General features: G+C 43.8%; 1 protein-coding gene across 6 annotated transcripts in view; it reads left to right on the top strand.

Moving 5' to 3' along the window:
- Positions 1 to 567: 567 nt before the first annotated feature.
- Positions 568 to 18,916, top strand: part of Nipped-A (Transcription-associated protein Nipped-A) — a 413,461-nt gene continuing 395,112 nt past the window's right edge. For all 6 annotated transcript variants that reach the window (XM_065445525.1, XM_065445501.1, XM_065445517.1 and 3 more), the window contains exons 1-6: positions 568 to 840; positions 8,339 to 8,386; positions 9,268 to 9,370; positions 13,284 to 13,333; positions 15,072 to 15,182; positions 16,754 to 16,858. In XM_065445525.1, coding sequence (XP_065301597.1) covers positions 8,381 to 8,386; positions 9,268 to 9,370; positions 13,284 to 13,333; positions 15,072 to 15,182; positions 16,754 to 16,858 — 375 coding nt within the window. In that variant the 5' untranslated portion in view covers positions 568 to 840; positions 8,339 to 8,380. The remainder of the gene's footprint in view (positions 841 to 8,338; positions 8,387 to 9,267; positions 9,371 to 13,283; positions 13,334 to 15,071; positions 15,183 to 16,753; positions 16,859 to 18,916) is intronic.

Genomic DNA, 18,916 nt, shown 5'->3' with positions numbered 1-18,916 from the left:
GTCCTTCACGTTCATTGCAATTTACAACACAACAGTAGCGTCGATTGCGGCGTTTTTTCGTAGCGCGCGGAGCTATCCCGGTTGCCGTCGTTTCCGCCACCAGTCTGAAGGGTGAGCCAGCAAGCGCTTTATGGCTGTTCGGCGGCCCGTCCGACTATCGTAGAAATCCATAGCTCTCTCTCTGGGTGTTAAATGCGCAAAACACTCGCAATATGGACCAAAATCTAGTTAAATCGTTGTTTCGCAGTCGCTAGCTGCATAGGCAACTTAGCAAGAGAGTCGGGCTTCGCACTACTAAATTACTGCCTCTTCGCACCGGCAGGTGACGCTAATATGTTTGCAAAACTCCGGAACGAGTGTATTCATAGAGTTTCTAAATAAATGTATACTAATACTATATGTATACTAATATGGAACTCTATGAGTGTATTTTTTCCCCGGCGTTACCTGGCGCTTTTTGGTTGAGCAGCGCCATCTGGCGTCTATTTAAGTAAGTTCCATGCGCTGCCGCTGCTTATTTTCGTACCACTGCGGAAGATACAATTTCTCTTCTGTAATGTTGATTCTTCATTCTATGGTGCAGGTGTGAATCCATGGCGGAGGTTGTGTGGTGTCGTTTGTTTGTTAGTGCATGCATGACATAGATGAGTTAGGTGCGTTTTGTATGAATGTTTTCTCCTTACTACTTCGCTTTGGTTTTATTGTAAACTACCGTGAACGCGAGGCTTCCTAGAAGGAAGCTGACGATACCGCTGCAGCCAACGTTCTGCAGCGTGCTTTGCCATGTGAAAGACTCCCGAGAGTAGCACGCTTCCCGGCAACAGAAAATCGGAGCCCGAGGTACGCATCGTCGTTTTTCCATTAATTACTTTGATTGTGAAAGTTATCTTTGCACTGACTTCTTTGAGACTTTTCTCATGCGTCGGTAGTTTGGTCTCGGGGTGCAGTTGTCGGCTTTTTTTGTTGTTTGATTTCCGACCGTTCCCACTACAGATGTATGTACAAAAGCCGCTTTCGTGCTGTCTTTGCAGTCTCGTGAAAGTTAGTTCCTGTTTAACCTAAACAATGGCGTAGTTTTCGAGATTTGCTCTCTGATCTCGTCGGTATTCGTTGGTTGTGAAACGAACATGAATACGTGTGCTGACAAGTGCAGAACATTGAAGAAAGAAGAAAAACGGGCCCAACGTTGACTCGGCCGTTGCTGGCAATGGCCGGTTGGCCTTTTGCTTTTTTGGGATGGGATCTACATCTGATTGAGATGATTTTTCCAGGACTAATAAGACAAAATGTGATCTGAGCGCTGACGAAACCTGATTTGGAATCAAGCGTTGGCATGACTGTCACAGGAGCAGGTGGAACCGGTAAAAACTTGACAAAATCCGCCCGCCTAGGTGGCGAAACGGGCGGTAAAACAAGGCGGTGGGCCCGATCGGTCCGGGACCGATTTTTTCGCCATGGCGAAGGTGACCGTTTCACCGGAAGCTGCACTAGCACTTAAACATTCGGTCGCAAAATTTAACATATTTTGTTGTTCATTGACCATTTTTAGGAAAAATAACTAGCTAAAAGTATCAAAACTATGTTTCTGCCTCTTCTATGGTAGACGAATGTACGCGCAGTTGCGCGAAATGAGAGCATTTAATAACTGATGGGTCAACGAATGAACATACCACTTGAAATGGTGATGAACTGCGCCACAATGTGCACACACATACGCAGACTAGATCGATGTGGGCAAAAGCAGCAGTGGTTTTTGCTGCAGTGGTGAAACAAGCATAACATTTTGGACATGTGCAGAAAAAGTTATCCGGCCACGTTGGCCTTTCTGCCCACTTTCGATTTCCCAAGTTTGAACGTAGCTACCTAAATGAAATTCATACCGAATGTCATTGCAGTCTTGTTTTCCCTGTCTACACGAGTACACAAAATGGTGTTTGCAATTGATGTTTATCGGCACCTTGTGCACGCAGGCACTCGGCAATCTACATGTATACTTTCAGGTTGCGCTTCGCCCTGCGCAAATCGCTAATGTAGTCTTCCTACACTTCCAGCAGTGCACAGGTCGCACATGCCTCGTCGTCAGTTCAGTGCGCTTTTCGCTTCTCATTTTCTGCTGGCTAAGCTGCAGAGTTGGCTTCCGTGTTGGTGGATAAGTTTCAGCATGGCACCACCTTGAAAACAGTATGCAGAAATGGAAAAAAACAGACGAGCGTTTGTATACACGGCCAACAATAAGTGCTAGCATCCAGTCGGAGACTGGAAACAAGAATATATAGCTGCACAAACTACTTCAACTATCGTGCTGTACTTCATAAAATTATTAAAAAGTTTATAAAAGCAATTATGATAACCTTTGCTCTGATTACATTTCGTTTTAACTAATCGATTTCGTCATTTTTGCCAACCCCTGTTGTCTAGGTTACACACGCTAGCATGAGTTCTGAAAACTCGTTCAATGGGCGAATGCTATTAGCTGTGAATGTCATTCACTATGCCAGTGTAGAAGCAACAAAAATGGCATTAAGGCATAATCTCATTCGCTGCGAACAACATTACACGTGCCATGTGACAGGGGTATTAATTTACGGAAATTGAACTGTTAGGTTTGATGTCCCAAACAGCACAGTATGCCTCAGTGGAAGTCTCGGGATGAATTTTGACAACCTGGAGTTCCTTAACGTTCACTGAAAGAGCAGTACACGAGTGCTTTTTGCATTCCTCCTCCATCTGAATGTGTCCGCTGTGGTAATTTTACGTAATCTCTGCACTAATTGAGCATTGGCATGAACTTGCAGTATCGGGGCCATGCGAGCAAAAATGCATCATGCGTCCAGAAATAACATGTTGAGTTGGAGTGGCCAAGACATCCGATAACCCGTCGCGGTGGCATGATGACCTTCCTTTGCTAAGCACAAGATAACGGTCACATTCTGCTGAGGTCTGAGTGCAAAAAGACACAATAGCACCATACTTTGGATGCATTCTTAAAAACCCTAGGTGGTCTAAATTTATCCAAAACCCTTAACCACCTCTGTACAGCTACTCCAGTGTTCAATGTTAAGATACAGGTTTGCTTAGCTGTGAAGTTGGAAATAATGAATTAAGAATGACATTAAAAATACTTGATAATTCATACTGTTTATGTTGAGTTCAGGAGAAAATGACATTAAAGTGCCAGTTTAGATCTCTTCGAGATTAGCTTCAGCATTTCAGATGTCCTACATCACTGCTGTCTGCTTTGGTGGTGTGGTGTTGGAACTGGGCACCTTAAAGGGGCCATGACACTGTCGATTGTTCTGGGCTTATCTTTGCAACTGAGAGTAGAGTGCCCAGTATGGTTACACACACACACAAAAAGGGCTCTCAGTGCACATTTTAACCTGAAATTTCAATTCCGAATTGCTGCCTTTCAACCTCTTCTTTTGATGGCAACCACCATTTTGTCAAGACAACACAGGGGTGAGTCTGCAGTTCCTGACGTCACACAAATGTCAGGAACTGAGGGCCTACCTCTGTTTCGTCTGCTTTGAAGCAGTTTGAGACCACATTGGATGTCTTTCTCCGCATGCCCTAACACCCACAGGCGTAGCAACAGCATCGCCTCTGAATTGTGCCCACAATTCCTTCACTTGCGCGATAAAGAGCAGTAGCAAGCCAGAAAGATGTACTGCGGTGCACATGCAAAAGTGAAATGACGCGTGCCGCTACAACTTATTTCCATCTCTTCAATAATTTCTGGTGTTTGCAGTACATAAAAGCATGGCCTCCGAGACTGGTTTTTGTTCCCCAAGAGAGTCGTTTCCGAGGGTGCCCATTCATTTCGTCACCACTCAGTGTTGCCACACTGCTTTACGGCTCAACAGTGACATTAAAAATTCAAATAAAAATTTTCTACTACACCGAATGCACTCAAACATTGCCAGTTTGCTGTGGGACGCGTACAGTTTAACATGCAATGCATAATTTATGCGAAATATTTGGTGTCATGGCCCCTTTAAGCCTTGCAGAAGCAAAGCTGATAATGCAGACAACCTTTGAGCGCTTGTTTTGTAAAAACAATTTGACACTTTGCAAAAGAGCTTTTACTCAGATTACTTGCCACCACAGTGCGTTGTCCGGGGTTCTATTTGCCAAACCCAGATTACTTGGTACTTGTAATGTGTGGTTCGTCTTTGGCTTGTTGCGACTGAGGCTTGGACAAAACATCAGTAAAAAGATAGATGATCAAGCCTGTGGGGAGGTTAAGCCAAAACATTTATTTGCAAGAAAACTCTCACAGCTGTGCACATAAAAAGCCATACACTAGTTGCCAGATAAAACTCTTGCAAGCTGCAGAGTAGCTCCAAATGTTCTTTCATCAAGATGATAGCTTGAGGGAAGAAAGCCTGTGGCAGTTCCAACCATGTCACTCAGTCTAGTTTATACAGGTACACGGCTGTTATGCAGTGCAAAACAGATGGACATGCGAAATTCATAAGCCACTAGTGCCAACTCCCAAGCAATATTAATCTGAGAGAAACACTTGCATATAAAATAATGGAATGCATATCCCCTGGGGGTGCTTCTTAATTCTTTCAATTGAAAATTTAGTTTAAGGGGGGACACGGCTCTTTGCGGCGAAAAAATCGCGAAAAAAATCGATTTTTTGAAAACGAAATTTTCGATATCTACAACTAATATTCCTTTAATTCACAAAGTTTCGAATCTAAGGGAAGAGTATTTCGTCCGCAATATCAATTTATAACATCACTGTGAGCTGAATTCCGCGCAAAAACAGCCCTTTTTATCGCGGCGCGTAGCTGTTTTTCTACGCGCGCGATCGCAGCCATCTTGGTCTCGTTGGAAAGAGAAGCTTTCCTTCTTTAATTTCCCGCCAAAAGTGACTCCGTCGGTACGCCAGTGACGTTGAAATCCGGGGAGAAAGAAAAGCCCGAACGCGCTATCCGATTCGTTGACTAGCGCACGTGACCAAAAACGCGTGCTGTGGTTGGCTGCGCGAGGTTCCCATCGTCTGCTCCACTCCGCAGGCGACGCGACTGCGCGTCTCGTAGGTTTGTTGGCATATGCCCAACGATGTCCGATCCACCGGGAAAGTTCGCCACGAGGCACAAGTTCGGCAAAATGAAGAAGCGATCAGCTTATAACTTTCAAAAGCGCCCCATTCCTTCTGAAAGCACCGAGAGTAGCTCGCCGCCAACCGCAAATGATGCCGAAACCGCGGACGATGCCGAAGTAGGCCTAGCCAGCTCACAAATGAGTGAAATCGTTACGGACAGCGCCCGCGTTCGGCGTGACACTGCAATGTTGCAGAGGGAGATGAATGCTCAAAAAAACTTCGAGTTCTTGCGTCAACGCCAGCAACAATGCGGGTGTTGGATTTGCTCGCTCGCGCCGACGGCGTTGCAGCCGCGCCAGTCGACGCCGAGGCAGGCTTCGCTACCCTCAGTAGGACTCCGTGAACGGACTGATGTCAAGTGCAAGGTGTGCGGCGGCAGCGTCGCAGTTGGCAAAAGCGAACGGTAATCTGGCCTCGCCGTAAAGATCGTTATCACGTGCGCGTGTTGCGGCGATATCGCGTCGGCATGGAGCTCGACCCGCGTGAACGACAACCTTGCCGCGCGCGCGATGCAAGCCACCGGGAATCGGCGAACGGCGCTAAACGATGTTTTTGCCGCATTTGCCGCATTTGGGTGGCCGTGGTCAGAGCGACTACATTCCTGGTGGCTTTTAGCCACTTCCACTGCAAAATAATGCAAAATTATTTTTGTACTTTTGATTATAAGTGAATGTAATCCTTTTTTTTCTCGTTTTCTCAAAACACCGACTTTTCACTTGTACACAATGTAGGGTCAGATTTTGGAATTTATGCTTTATAAATTTTCAATTCCGCTTTAGATCAGACAGTAGGGTAGCCACAAATCGAACAGTAAAGATTGAATTGCTATAAAATTACTAATATTTGATATATCAATAGTATTCCTACCATTATGTTCCTTATGTTTTCTAGTACCCAGGCATGTGCCAATACGAATTTCGTAGCGCATTTATTCCCCTATTGTTTCTGCAAATTATTAACAATGAATTTCATTTATCTTCAGAACTAAATGGCCTATTGGAAAAATTACATATTTGAAATCAGCACAAAAGTCTTAACAAGAATGGAAAGCTTCATGAATGAATATTGATGGAAAACATCATGAACATTATTTAAATTAGTGTCCCCCCTTAAAGAAGCGAAAGTTTTTCTTGCCTGGTTAGACCCCTGTATCATCCTTGATCAATTTAGTATTCAAGCATTTGCCGTAATCACCATGAACATGTCCTGAAATGTTTTTTCTCGTTTTCTCAAAACGACATTTTTTATGGTAGTGTAGTTTTGGAGTGACAATATCTCTGGTTCTACTCATCTTATTGCAATAATTCTTTTTTCGTCAGAAAGGTGGACAAATTGGGAGTGCAGTAGGCTTAAAATGTGCACAAATATCATTACAGAAATTTTGACAAAGTAATAATTTCTCCAGGGTTTCACTAATGCCTTCTGCTTACAAAAGTTTGACATGCTGTAACTTCGGCATAAATCAGTTTAGAACATTCATTCTTGTAGCACTGCAAGCTCTGATCATTCAACATCATTTTGATGTGCCAGCCTCCTTCATTAACAGCCAGCATTGTAGAGAGAACTTGCCTCCAAATTAGTCCATACAAAAAAACATGAATTGCTTATATTTTGAAAAGTACTTGTTGCATGGGAAAACCAATTGAATATTTGAAATCAGCATGTCAAAATACATAAGTGATGGAAGTTTTATCAAATTGTGGCCACAAATAAAAAATGAAAATTTAAGTGGGGTGTCCCCCCTTAATTACGTTTCTTGCATCTTGAGAATCATGAAAAACAATACGGCTGCAATACAGGTTACAAATTTTGTATTCAATGAATTTTGTCAAGTTTACAGGATGTGCACTCTGTGCAATAACTCTCTACAGGAACCTCTGTTATTAGAACATTGTGTTTGTTTGTCATGCTTGGAAAACCACGTAAAAAATATATGTCTGATGTAAACTGTCGTCAAAAAGCAATGAAAGAAATTAGTCTACTACACGACAACACATTGACATTCAGAGAAAACAGTCAGCGTCTACCTTCCAACTTGTTTTACTGAGGGTGACGTCACAGTTCCCGCAGTCCTAGCCAGCAGCATCCAGCTGTGTCTTATTTCAGTGTTAACTTCGACAGTCTTTAAGGTGACAGCAGCTTTAGTAGCGAAACCGCTAAACATGCTGCTGTTGCAGTAATGGGTTGAGTGCTGGAGGAATTTCCAAAGCCTGTGAGCTCTTTTATATTGTTACCTTGGGCAAGCATAATCATGTGATTGTAAAAGCTGCAGAAATGTGGCATGGCTATGTAATGAGCATGCTGTAGGTGTGTCGTTGGTACCGTTTGTGGAAAAAGAGCAATGGTTAATTCAAGGTGCATGTGTGAATGCTTTCACCTTGTTCTCGTTTTGCTCATCATCTTGAATTTCCATATCCTGCCTTCCCCGTGTTTTGGATAAAGTTGGATAATGCTGCAAAATCTACTAGCCTCTATACAAGCCTTGTAAAGCCTCGTTAGCTCACCACTCTGACCTGTTACATGCTTTGAGCTTGGGCCCACAATCTGAAGACCTCACTTCTGCACCGAGTGCACTGGTGTAGCTTTCATTAAACACGGCTTTCCTCTCTAGCTGTCGGTGCTCCCTTCCTTTTCTCTGTTTCCTCCTCACTTCAAGGCACCAATGCAAAGCATGAAGTGTTGTCATCTATAGCTTTTTTTTTTTGTGACATGTGCATGTGCACCAAAGCCAACTATTTGTTGTTGTTTTCTAGCCACCAGCTGTCCAACACACTGTACGCGCACACCTTACCGATCAGTGTATGACACCGGGGTTAGCACACTGGTGCATTTTGTTTGTTCGTTGGCTTTCGTACATGAAACTTCAACTTTCTTTGAAGTTCTTGCTTTCATGGAAAGCAGACGCTGAGGCGTGCGGAGAGCCCTTTATTTAAATGTAGAGAGGTTTGCCCGTGTAAGAGTATTCTCCTTCATGATAGTCTACATACAGGGAGGTGATTCTAGACTTGCGTCACAGTGTGATCCAGAAATACATGTACCCTCTTTATTTCCATTATATCAGCAACATGTGCTATCAGAAAGGTGTCCTTGGAGATCGCTTTATTTTTGTCGTATATGGGCTTGAAGTCATGTGACAAATTGTGAAAAGTAAGACGTTTAGTTTTCTATTTGCTGCTTCAGGTGCTGTCAACACAGTGAGTAATGTCTGAATTGCATTTTCAGAGTAACTGAAGTCAGTGGCACAGAGCTTTCAAAGGAGGAAAAATGAACGTAAGTGTGGCTCGCTCATACACCATTTCTTTCACACATGCAACTAAAAGTTTTTTTATTGCCAGTGACGTGTTGTTTACTTAGGAGACATCCATGTTGACTTCTTTTGATACTATTGTGTTGTGGTAGCTCATTGATGTATTGGGGAGTGCTTTTCGAGAGTTACAGATGTTCTTAATGCTCCTCCTACAATCTTTTCATCCCTATAAGTTGTGCATTTCCTGTTCACTTCTGACTACCATATCACAGTTTTATGAATACGTCTAGCGGAATAATGCTTCTGCAGAATTCGTGGACTGCAAAAATGTCAAATTGCTTTGTGAAGAGTTGCCCCCCACAATAATGCCTTAAAGGTGCTGCCGGGCTCCCTGAATAAAGTATAAAAAGAAAGAAATGCAGTAGAGGTGCTTCATTTTTGTCATAATATGTTTTCAGGTCTATTACCTGTTTACTGATACAAGTGCTACTAAGCAGTTTAACTGCAGTGTGTGCATGTATGTCATGTTTCTTATGCTTCTTATTATTGTTTATCACCTTTCATGGTATTGTGTGTTTGTGCGAGCTGAGGTATATGTACAGTGCAGAATATAACTTAGGTTGTGTGCATATCTGTAACAGGATTTGAGGCCTCATCAGGCAATTCAGCCTTTAGCCTCGAGCTCCTCTTGGACACTTTCTGAGGGACGAAATAAGTTCAATGGAATGTATTTGTGTTCGCTTAACTAGTAATTCAGACATCTGCTCTGCTAAAATGTATTCGCGTCTCCATTTTGCTTGTTTACCCTTCTTTGCTCATTTGTTCATAAATTGCGCTTAATCCTTCTAGTTCTTGTATTGTCAGTCTTCTGATGATGCAGCGCAACCTATTTGTTTCATCGCAGGAGGGCCCTCCCTCATCGGGCAAGATGGCTCTAACGCTAGACCCACTGACGCAAATCAATACATACCGGTCCTTTGTTTCTATGCTCGAAGACCCAGCTGCAAGTGAGTCGTGGGGCTGCATCTGTTTGTTTTGCTTTAAGTGGAGTTGGGCATATTGTGAAGAAGTGGTATCTATTTATGACTGTAAATTTATTAACTACAGTGGAATCTCGATGATACGAATCTCACGGGGTCACGGAAAATATTCGTATTAGCCGAAATTCGTATCATCCAAACAATTAAATCTAGCTAAATTAAAGAGTGAGAGGTGAATTCACTCAGGCACACTTACGTAAAAAGCATTTATTTCTTGAAGGAAAAGTCTCCAATGTCCTTCTGCTTCTTTTTCTTTGTCAAGTCAATTAGCAGACTTTGTTCAAATCCATAAAAACGCGTACACGTGTCGTCGCTGATTTTATCCGCGGCCATAGCACGCCTCAGAACTTCGAGCGCATGCAGCGTTTCAGCTGCCGGTGGTGGTCCTTCGCCGTCGCCCACGTCAAAGTCAAGAACGCGGCTAGAAGCACAGCAGCCACTCCGTCCGATGGCACGCGGAAAAGGAGGAAAAGCACAAAAGCAACAAAAGTGCCACCGCTTCAAACTCTTCGCGTCCAGTCACGGCCTCCGCGCTGTCCGGCGCCACGTCCGCGCTTCCGCACCAAAAGAGGGAGAAATCGCGTAACTGCGCGCTGTTCTCTTTCGTCGGTGGGGCACGCGGTCGCGTCCGTCCGTGCGCTGGAATGGTGCCAGCTGTGGCCTCTTCTCCGCGCAGCGGCGCAACCTCCTCCCCTACTTAGCAACCGGCGCGCAGGACGAGGGCGCAGCTGCGCATAGCAACTGTGACGTCACACAGTAGCGGTAGAGCGAGCACGCGGGCGTCGGCAGTGGCAGCTGCGCCGCCGCTCCTTCGTCAGACGTCTCGTTGCAGTCGAGTGAGACCCGTAGCTCCGAAGCGGCCCAGTGATTGCGCGCCAAGCGGTTCTGGAAGCGGCAGCGGACGCCGGATTCCCCCAACATCAAACGCCAGAACAAGGAGCGAATGCGCGTGCGACGAATGAACATGTAACCAAATGCGAAAGCAAGGGAGGCAGAACGGAAACGCCAACAGCGACTGATTAGATCGCCGGATACTAAAGGCAGGGAAGCAGAACGCAAGCGGCAGCAGCGACAGGCGATATCGCCGAACACCAAAGCGAATGAATTGGAGCGCAGACGGCAGCAGCGTCTGGCCTTCGCCAAGCCCACTTTTAAATTTCCAAAGTGTCTTCGGTAATACTCGTATCAACCGATGCGGATCGTAAATTGATTCGTAACAACCGTTCTCTAGCACATTGGAAAGTAATGGGGCTCGACCGAGACCACAGAAAAATTCGTATCATCCAGAAATTCGTATTAGCCGTGATCGTATCATCGAGATTCCACTGTACAAGCTGTTTTATGATTGTAGTCTTGGCATGTTATTAATGTACCTCTTTTTTTCAAGCTTGAAAATGACAAGGTTTGTAAGAATGGAGGTTTCACCCCTTGCTATACATAGAACAAACCTCTGTTGTGTTATTACACAATGCAGAAAATAGAACTTGATATACTGTGCACATTACATGACTAAAATTTAGTGCCCTGCATGCACTCTATTAATTTTTCCAATATATATTGTTTTAGTATTCCTGCTCCATTAGTGCACTTACCTAAAGTCTAGCCACGCCACTCTAAAGGATAACTGACGCAATTTGTGCCAGCGGGTGAAAGGAATTGCCTACCATTGTCGGCCAACAGAAAGCGTCAGCCGACTATTTGTGTGCCCTTTTGGCTAGCTCATGCTGGTTGTGTCGGGCAGAAGTGCTCCACCATCTTTTGTCAAACTATCCACCTGTGTCAAAACAGAATGTCTAGTGAAGCCACTAAATTTAGCAAGGATGTGCACATTTCATGGCAACCACACAGCCATAGATAGCTGTGCATTGTCTAGTGTTTAGCCCTTGACACCAATCCTGTGCAATCCGTTGCAGAGGCATTGTCGTTGGAGTAGAGTTGCTTGATGGCACATTACAACTTGTCTGCTCGGAATAGAGGAAAATAATTGTTTTTGTGCCATTGAAAATACTACACATGCTTATAAGTGTTTCTTGAACTGGTGCTCTTTTTATGGTGCAGTCGGCAACAAAAGTCATGCTCTCAGCTAAGTTTTATGGTCTGCTACACTTCTAGCTCATAAGTTTAGTTATTGCGATACGCTATATTTTTGCACTTGCTTGCTCCTGTCTGTGTCGATTAATGGGTAACAGTGTGTGTGTTACATAAGTATCAAAATCACTTTCGCACGAGCACCATGCCCGATCACTGTGATGACATTGCAGCCCGACAACAAATGACGTGCTTACTTTCGCTGAGCTTCCCGACCACAAATCTCCAGCAGCAGCCGTGATTGTTGCTGAAATTTGGATTACGGCTGCCCAGCTTTCTGCTTGACAGCACCGTACCAAACCAAAATTTTGCTGCTGGAAAATGCAAGTCAAGAGTAGAAAATTTTGGTTTTTGTCAACTTTAGCGGCCAAATGGCGATCATAAAATGCTGGTGAGAATGAGACAGGACAAACTCTTCATTTGCAGCAACAGTGTTCACAATAGGACTTGAGCACATCAAGTCCAAATAAACCATCATTCAGTGTCCAATATACCGGTCACTGCTGTGCTTTGGCTCTATGGGGCCCATGGCATGGCTGCAAAAAAAGCTAGAATAAGAAGCACATGCAAAATATTGGCGTCTGAAAAATCATTCAGTGACTCTAGTCTTAGCATTTTAGTTGTGGCTGCAAATCCGAAAGCCAGGGAACATTTTTGTTTCCTCTTTTCTAAAATATCTGCTTTTTCTCTGCAAGTTATGTGGAAACTGGCAAGCATGCAATGACTTTACATTTATCCTGAGATAGGTTAATATGTAGCTAACATAAAGGTTTGTGAAGACAAAGAGCATGCCTACTGTATTATGGAGCTCTACAAACTTGCTCCCCCCACAGCTTCTCCAAAACTACCTTTGGTCACTCCCATCACTGTGGGCTTATTGTGTACAAATGTGGGACACTGTCGTGACAGGCAGACATTACTTAGTGGGACACTACCGATTATTTCATGAGTTTGGTTTGTTAAAAAAACTTGTACCCATATTTCCTACAACTCATGTTGCTGGTTTTTATGCCCATTTAGGCACAAATTTCTTCGAAAATACTGACTAGGAAAAAGTCCATCCACACTTCCTTTGCCTCCGATGATGTATTAAGTTACAACAGTCACGAGTAAGATGCTTGTTATGCCTAGTACAACAAGTGCTATCTGAGCCATGTGATGACTTTGGCTTGGCTCGGCCAGCCATCGTCGCCTACAATGGACTTGTGACACCTGCATGCAAAACACTTGGCGCATTGTTTATTCCTGGTGCAAATTCTCTTCTCAGTGCACACAAGAGGCCGTTGTTTAAAAATAAGTGTTTTTTTAGCATGCCAGAGAAAGATGTTAGCTCACAGAATATTTGGTTCTAACATGAGGAGCAGTCACGAAATGAAATGCGTAAATTTAGTGCTGACTAGTACGTATACTTGCCTTTCTAGTGCTCATACTTTCTTTTGTCTGCAGTTTGTGTGGTGTAATTTTGGCTCGTACACTTAGGTCAGAGTCCACATCACCAGATTTGTAGCAGCATGATATGATACTCTGAAGTAGTTGCACATATGGAGTATTCTACTCAGTTTTTCTGTTGCATTTCATTCCATGAACTCTGTACATATGCAAGCTATGGTGCATGTCTCACCTTGCTGGAGTTTGTTACGTGGCTTTGTATGCACTTCAGATAGATAGGTGAACTCTGACGGGAAAGCAGCATTGCCTTCTATCGAACTGGGTTTGTAACATGAAAATGTGCTTTATGTGCATCATTTGCTTGTGAAAACTCTGTGTACACTGTTGTCCGTATTTGTTGCAGAGGATGAGAGCAAGCTCAAGGCAGTTCAAGAGCTGAGTGAAGAGTTGGAGGTGAGTTGGACATTAAGCTGTGCCTGGTTGTTTTTGGCAACAACTCATGAGGTCCTGGCACCCTTTGCCCATGATCTTGATGCTCTGTGGTCATTCCTGGCCCTTGCACCATTAAACAACTGTATCAACATTATTGTCATCAATGATTTGATGAGATCTGAGATTTCGTCAAGACTTCTTGTCAGCTGTGATTGTTTTTCTAATGGCTTCCAAGCGCTATAGAATTTTTCCACTTGCTAGTGCAGTACTTTTGGCTGCATGTAATCAGTGAGCAATAGAGTAACTGTGCTTTTCACTGAGTAAAATTCGGTGGTGTATTTCAAATAAAGTTTATTAACACTGTGCCTGTGTCTGCCTAAACATGTCCCTTCGCAGAAATTGCAAAATGAACCAACTTATCTAACCCAAGCTTCCTCAGAGAGAGAGAGAGAGTCTATCTCCACACAAGAATGTGTGCTCTAGTGGCCTGGCCTTGATCTTGAGATAAAGGGTTTGGCAATCTGATCCTGGCTTTAGAACAGGCATTTGTTTGTTGCAGTTGTCCTTGGTAGCAAGTGCAGTTATTGCAACTTTTCCAGAATTCATTGATGGGGCCAGACTGGCTTTTTATGAAAATTTGTGCTGTCACACTTGGAAGACTCCCATGTAACCTATGTTAATGCTAGAGACTGACATTTGCCAGCCATTCAAAATTTACTAGAAATTTGGATACTGATCCTAAGGGGCCCCTCACCAGGTTCTGCTATCTTGAGCTGACAAGCGCAGTGCGTAAATGTGCCCTAATGATTATCTGTGCAAAGTATGACTCTGCTGTCCATTGCAAAAGCAGCTGAAGTTTCAAACCAAATGCTTTGCACCCTTCTCCTTGTGGGCACCAAGCTCCCAGCCGGAGAGTTTGTAAGTTGCACAATTGCATCTGCATAATCCATAGTGCTGTGACGGCACTCATAGTTGCCTACCGTAGCAACAGAGATGTACTTCCATTTTGTCTTGTTCCCAGGCCCATATCATGCGTGCAGAGATTTCATTTTCTACTGTTTTTGAGCGTGCGATCTTGCTCTTTGATCCACTCGCACCTAGCTCAGTGCTCATGTGTCACTGACTTATAATGCTAGTCTGGTGCCAGTGGTACAGCGATGCGGTATATCGCGATCAGGATTCATGAGCCGGGCCAGCTTCTCCAGACATGCATGCACTGAGGGATCCATTTCACAGAAGGCGCCAAACAACGCAGTTGCTCTCATGCACAGAGCAAAACGGCAAAACTGCAACAGCTCGCACTCGAGACAGTCACTAGAAGTGTGCCGTATAGCAAGAACGCAAAAAAACAACAACAACAACAAAGAAGGCGGGGACTGTGGTGTGCACTGTGGCGATCCTCCAGTTCCGGCATGGGAAAACATATGGAAGGGACTTTGCTTGTGCAAGCTAGATAGGAGCAAGTGGTGAGAGTGTCTATCTTGGCAGTGAAGCTCGCTTACCGAGGTCATGGGTTTATGACTCCTCAAACATTTCTATCTCTGCTAATAGCAAACCAATTTGTAAAATTCTTGCAGTGAAACACAACCTAGAGAGCACGTAACAATTTCCAGTGTATAACCAAAATTTGCTATGTGGCCTTTTAATATCTAACATTGGTGAGCATGGGACACAAGACAGGCACAACATTCTCTAGCTCACGTGACAGGCAGTGTCAGCATGGTCTCAGAACCAGCTCCTTTCTTTTTTTTTTGCACAGACCATCGTCACATCGGTGCACTACCCGACGTTCCTGGACCATGCCATGCGCGTGTTTCTGCGCATTCTCCAGGAGGGCAAGCCGCAGTTCATTGCTGAGCACAACATGCAAGTGAGTCTGACGGCCGTTGCCTTTGCCTTCCTCGGAGAAAAGACTGCTTGGTCAAGGAATATTTGCCAACTATCCTGAATTTCCTGCAAAGTTTAGGAATTGGGCCTTGTGATACAATTTTAGGAGTATTTTATTAAACTTTATGAAAAATAAATTACGTCCATGAAATAGCTGAGCTGGTCAGTCTCCAACCATTCTCCTGAAATTCTTCTGATTTTGAAAGGACACAAGAGGGGTACCTGTTTTGAACAAGTTCATACAAGATCTTGAAAAAGGCAGAATAGCCATCCGCATTGTTGCCAAAGAAGTGGCCATGTTCTAAAAACCGTGTGTTGCTTATCAGTTTGTGTTGTTCCAAGTTTGCTGCTACTTATGTTATGCATCTAAAGGTAAATCATCGTTAATAAAGTGCATATGTATCCCACCTAAGGTGTGCGCTCAAAACAAACTTCAAAAAATACGTGCTATGGCCCCTATTCCTCCTCTTGGTATAGTGTCTGGGGGATTTTAACGAATTTTAATGTTTACAGGTTGGCAGATATGAAAGCATTTTAAATGTTGGTATGTTTACCCACATTTGAACATCTGCTCGGAAGTGGTGCTAAGTTTCTGTAGAATATGTTGTCCAGCGACGAAGCAGTGATGGTTCTGTGAAGGCTTTTAGCTTTGTCACTCGACAACCTGCCCCGTGGTAATTTGCCGTGACTTGCATAGAACACTGCTCTTGGGCGCATTTACTCAAAGGAAAATTTACTCAAGAAATTTGGATAGAATTCTGTGCGCAAGCAATGTTAGGGCTTTGTCTGCAACTGGCTGCTTGGTATGTTGCATGTGTCCAACAGTGTTGCTGAGATTTAAATATTTTTTAATTCTCTCTTTTTTTTCTTTTTGGGTGCATTGCAGTGTTTGCTCATTTTTTGTAGTTAGCGATTAGCTCTCCTTAGCCATCAATAGCCTCAGGTGATGTTACCAAGAGCTGATTATTGCCATTTCTCTATCATTTTTGTGCCGTCTTTTCATATTAGAGAGTTTTAGCAGAGCGTTTACAGTCTGCTTCGCTCAAACCGGCATATCATAACAATTTGCACACAGCCGCACAGCAGAACGCTACTGGGTACACTGATGCGCGTGCACGCAACGCACATAGCGGCAGCCGAACGCAGAACACTGCCTGCGTGCCACTCCGAACCCGATTTAGCAGAGCGTAAGGGTGCGTCTGGTTGTTTTCGTAATCGTTTTACAGCCAAGCTGAGAGCAGGTCACTGGCGTCTCTGGATGACGTGCTTGTTCAGTAAGCGAAATCAATCCTCTCTAAGCAGCCACTGGTGCGCATGAAATGTGTGCGGAGCGGAGCATAAGCAAACACTCTGCTAAAACTGTCTATTTTAAGCCTGTACTCTTAGGCCCTCTAATCTGCATGGTTTTCAGGATGCAGCTGGGACTATATGTGGGATTCATCTGTGCTATCTTGCTGCAACAGAGCCCCCCCTAAAACATAAGCCACGTGTTTTGTTCTATAGTGAGTGAGGGAGTCTGATTGGCCCTGTGGTTATCATCTTTGTGTCTTGCAGCAACTGCGCAAGTTAATCCTGGAGATAATCCATCGCATTCCAACCAATGACCATTTGCGTCCCTATGTCAAGCAGATCCTCAACCTCATGTTTGAGCTGCTGAAGGTGAGCCTGCCTTCTTTTGACCGAAGTTGGGTGATTGCATAGCCGCCAGTTGTTACGATTTTCTCATAAAATGCCCGGATTTTAGAACTTTTGAACAGTTTGTTTTACAGTTGCTAATAGTTTTACAATGTCTTATTTACGTCCAGCTTAGGGCAGAATTGAAAAAATACAAGAGCAGTCAAATGCACTTGTAACAATGGCGGTTTTAACAATGCTTGGCCATAGCAGTAAGCAGCCACAGCTCCATAAACTTTTGTATGAGTCCTGTAGCGAAATAAACCGTTTCCTAACATGTTGCCTTGTTGCATTATTGCTTAGAACAAGTATGTACTGGGTGCCTGTGCTGAAAGGAATACGAATGCGAAATCCTAGAAAAGAGAGGGAAAAAGAAACGCAAGCCACTGCTACCCGCTTGCGTGCCATGCAAACTGCACGCCGCTCTCCCACCTCCGTTTCACCTCTCCAAAGAACGAGTTGACAGCGTCGACTTATGTTCCTGAAGACCTTTTGTTATGGCATGCACAGTCTGTCATGCCTTGTAGCGCCCGGGCCTTATGGTGTGATGAGAACAAGAGCTGCAGAGGAGTTCCCGTGCATGCGCCTTGTCTAAAGGTGCCCGGTTGAGCTCTTGTGATGGTCTGTTAGCTGATAAGATCTGACCGTGGGTCCCGAGGTGCTGCTTTTTCATACAGGTAGTGCCAGAATGACATGGTGCATTAGTGTGCACGTTTGAGATTCTTGAACAGCTCTGGTATTGCTGAAAGGTGCAGGTGCGCTGGTTACTGGAATGAGCAATGGCTGACAAAATGAAAATTGATAATTCTTGCATTGGAACACAGGAGAATGGCATTATGAGCGAGAGAGCTAATAGGGAGGTAGCCGTTACTCTAGGCTAAATTGACAGGAAGAAATGGAATTAAAGTGAACTCTCTATAAGATGAACTTGGTTAAGCTGAGTTCTTGTATTTCACAAACAACATGGGAATGTTTCTTTGGTTTTTCATAGACTCAATACAAAAAAAATCTGCTTAAGGGGTAAGTGGGTATTCTAACCTTGATTAAGACCCCCCTTACCAAATTTAATGAAACTGCACAGCCTTGTTCAGTTTCTTAAGCTGATTCCAAATATGCAATTGTTTTTAAAATGTGCCAATTAGTTCTAAAGCTAAGTAAAATTAATTAGCATTGTTTCTGGGAACAATGAAGCTAAAACTGCTCATCAAAGTATTGCTTTAGGCACATAGCTGGATACTAGGAACCATAAGCTTCACAATGGCAGAAATAGTTTTTTGGTATAACCATTATTAACAATTATACAGCACATCAAAGCTTTCTGTTCAAAATGGGCTCGAAGTGGCTGCTTAATGTACGGACAATAAAAAAATATTGAAACTGAGATACAATAATCTGGTCCTACCATTGTGTGCATTATTCATGTAGCTCAGTACTGCAACAAAAATAATAATTATAAGTGCCCCAATTACTGCGAAATGGCTCCTGGAAGGATGCAAATATTCAAAAATTAATGTTTTGAGAAAATACAAAAAGAATGGACAAACTCATTTTTTATTCAAATATAACAAAAACTATTGATATATCCACAATCTAAATGGTCAGCAGCCACCAGGGATGTAATCTGTCTCCCTACAGCTACCCAAATGGCGTTTTTTGAAGGCTTGTCGCAGATTTCGTGCAGATGCACGCTTGCAGGCTCATGCTGCTGCTTGCTGGTTATCTTTCTCGGCCATTCTCATTCTGTTCGGTAGCCCCGTGTTCATATCAAGCTCCTGGAGTGTGGCAGATGGTGCTGTTTCTTTCCTCGAATTAAATCTCATTACTGCCTCAGCCACAGAAGTTTCAGGAGCAAAAAGCGAGGCATGCTGTTCGTTAGGTGTTATGCTGCGCTGGCACCTTTGAAGCATTTTTTCTTCTGAGAGGTGCTCATACAGTGGTAGAAGGGCTTGACAAACATGGACAGGCAAATTATATCAGTGCTATGGGATGGGCTTATTTCTTGCTTGTGCAGCATTCTGATGGCACCACGAGTCTGGACCAGAT

The sequence above is a fragment of the Dermacentor albipictus genome, chromosome 1, assembly GCF_038994185.2.
Source record: "Dermacentor albipictus isolate Rhodes 1998 colony chromosome 1, USDA_Dalb.pri_finalv2, whole genome shotgun sequence".
In the NCBI taxonomy this organism is placed as follows: domain Eukaryota; kingdom Metazoa; phylum Arthropoda; class Arachnida; order Ixodida; family Ixodidae; genus Dermacentor; species Dermacentor albipictus.
This window is presented reverse-complemented; position numbering and strand designations above follow the sequence as displayed.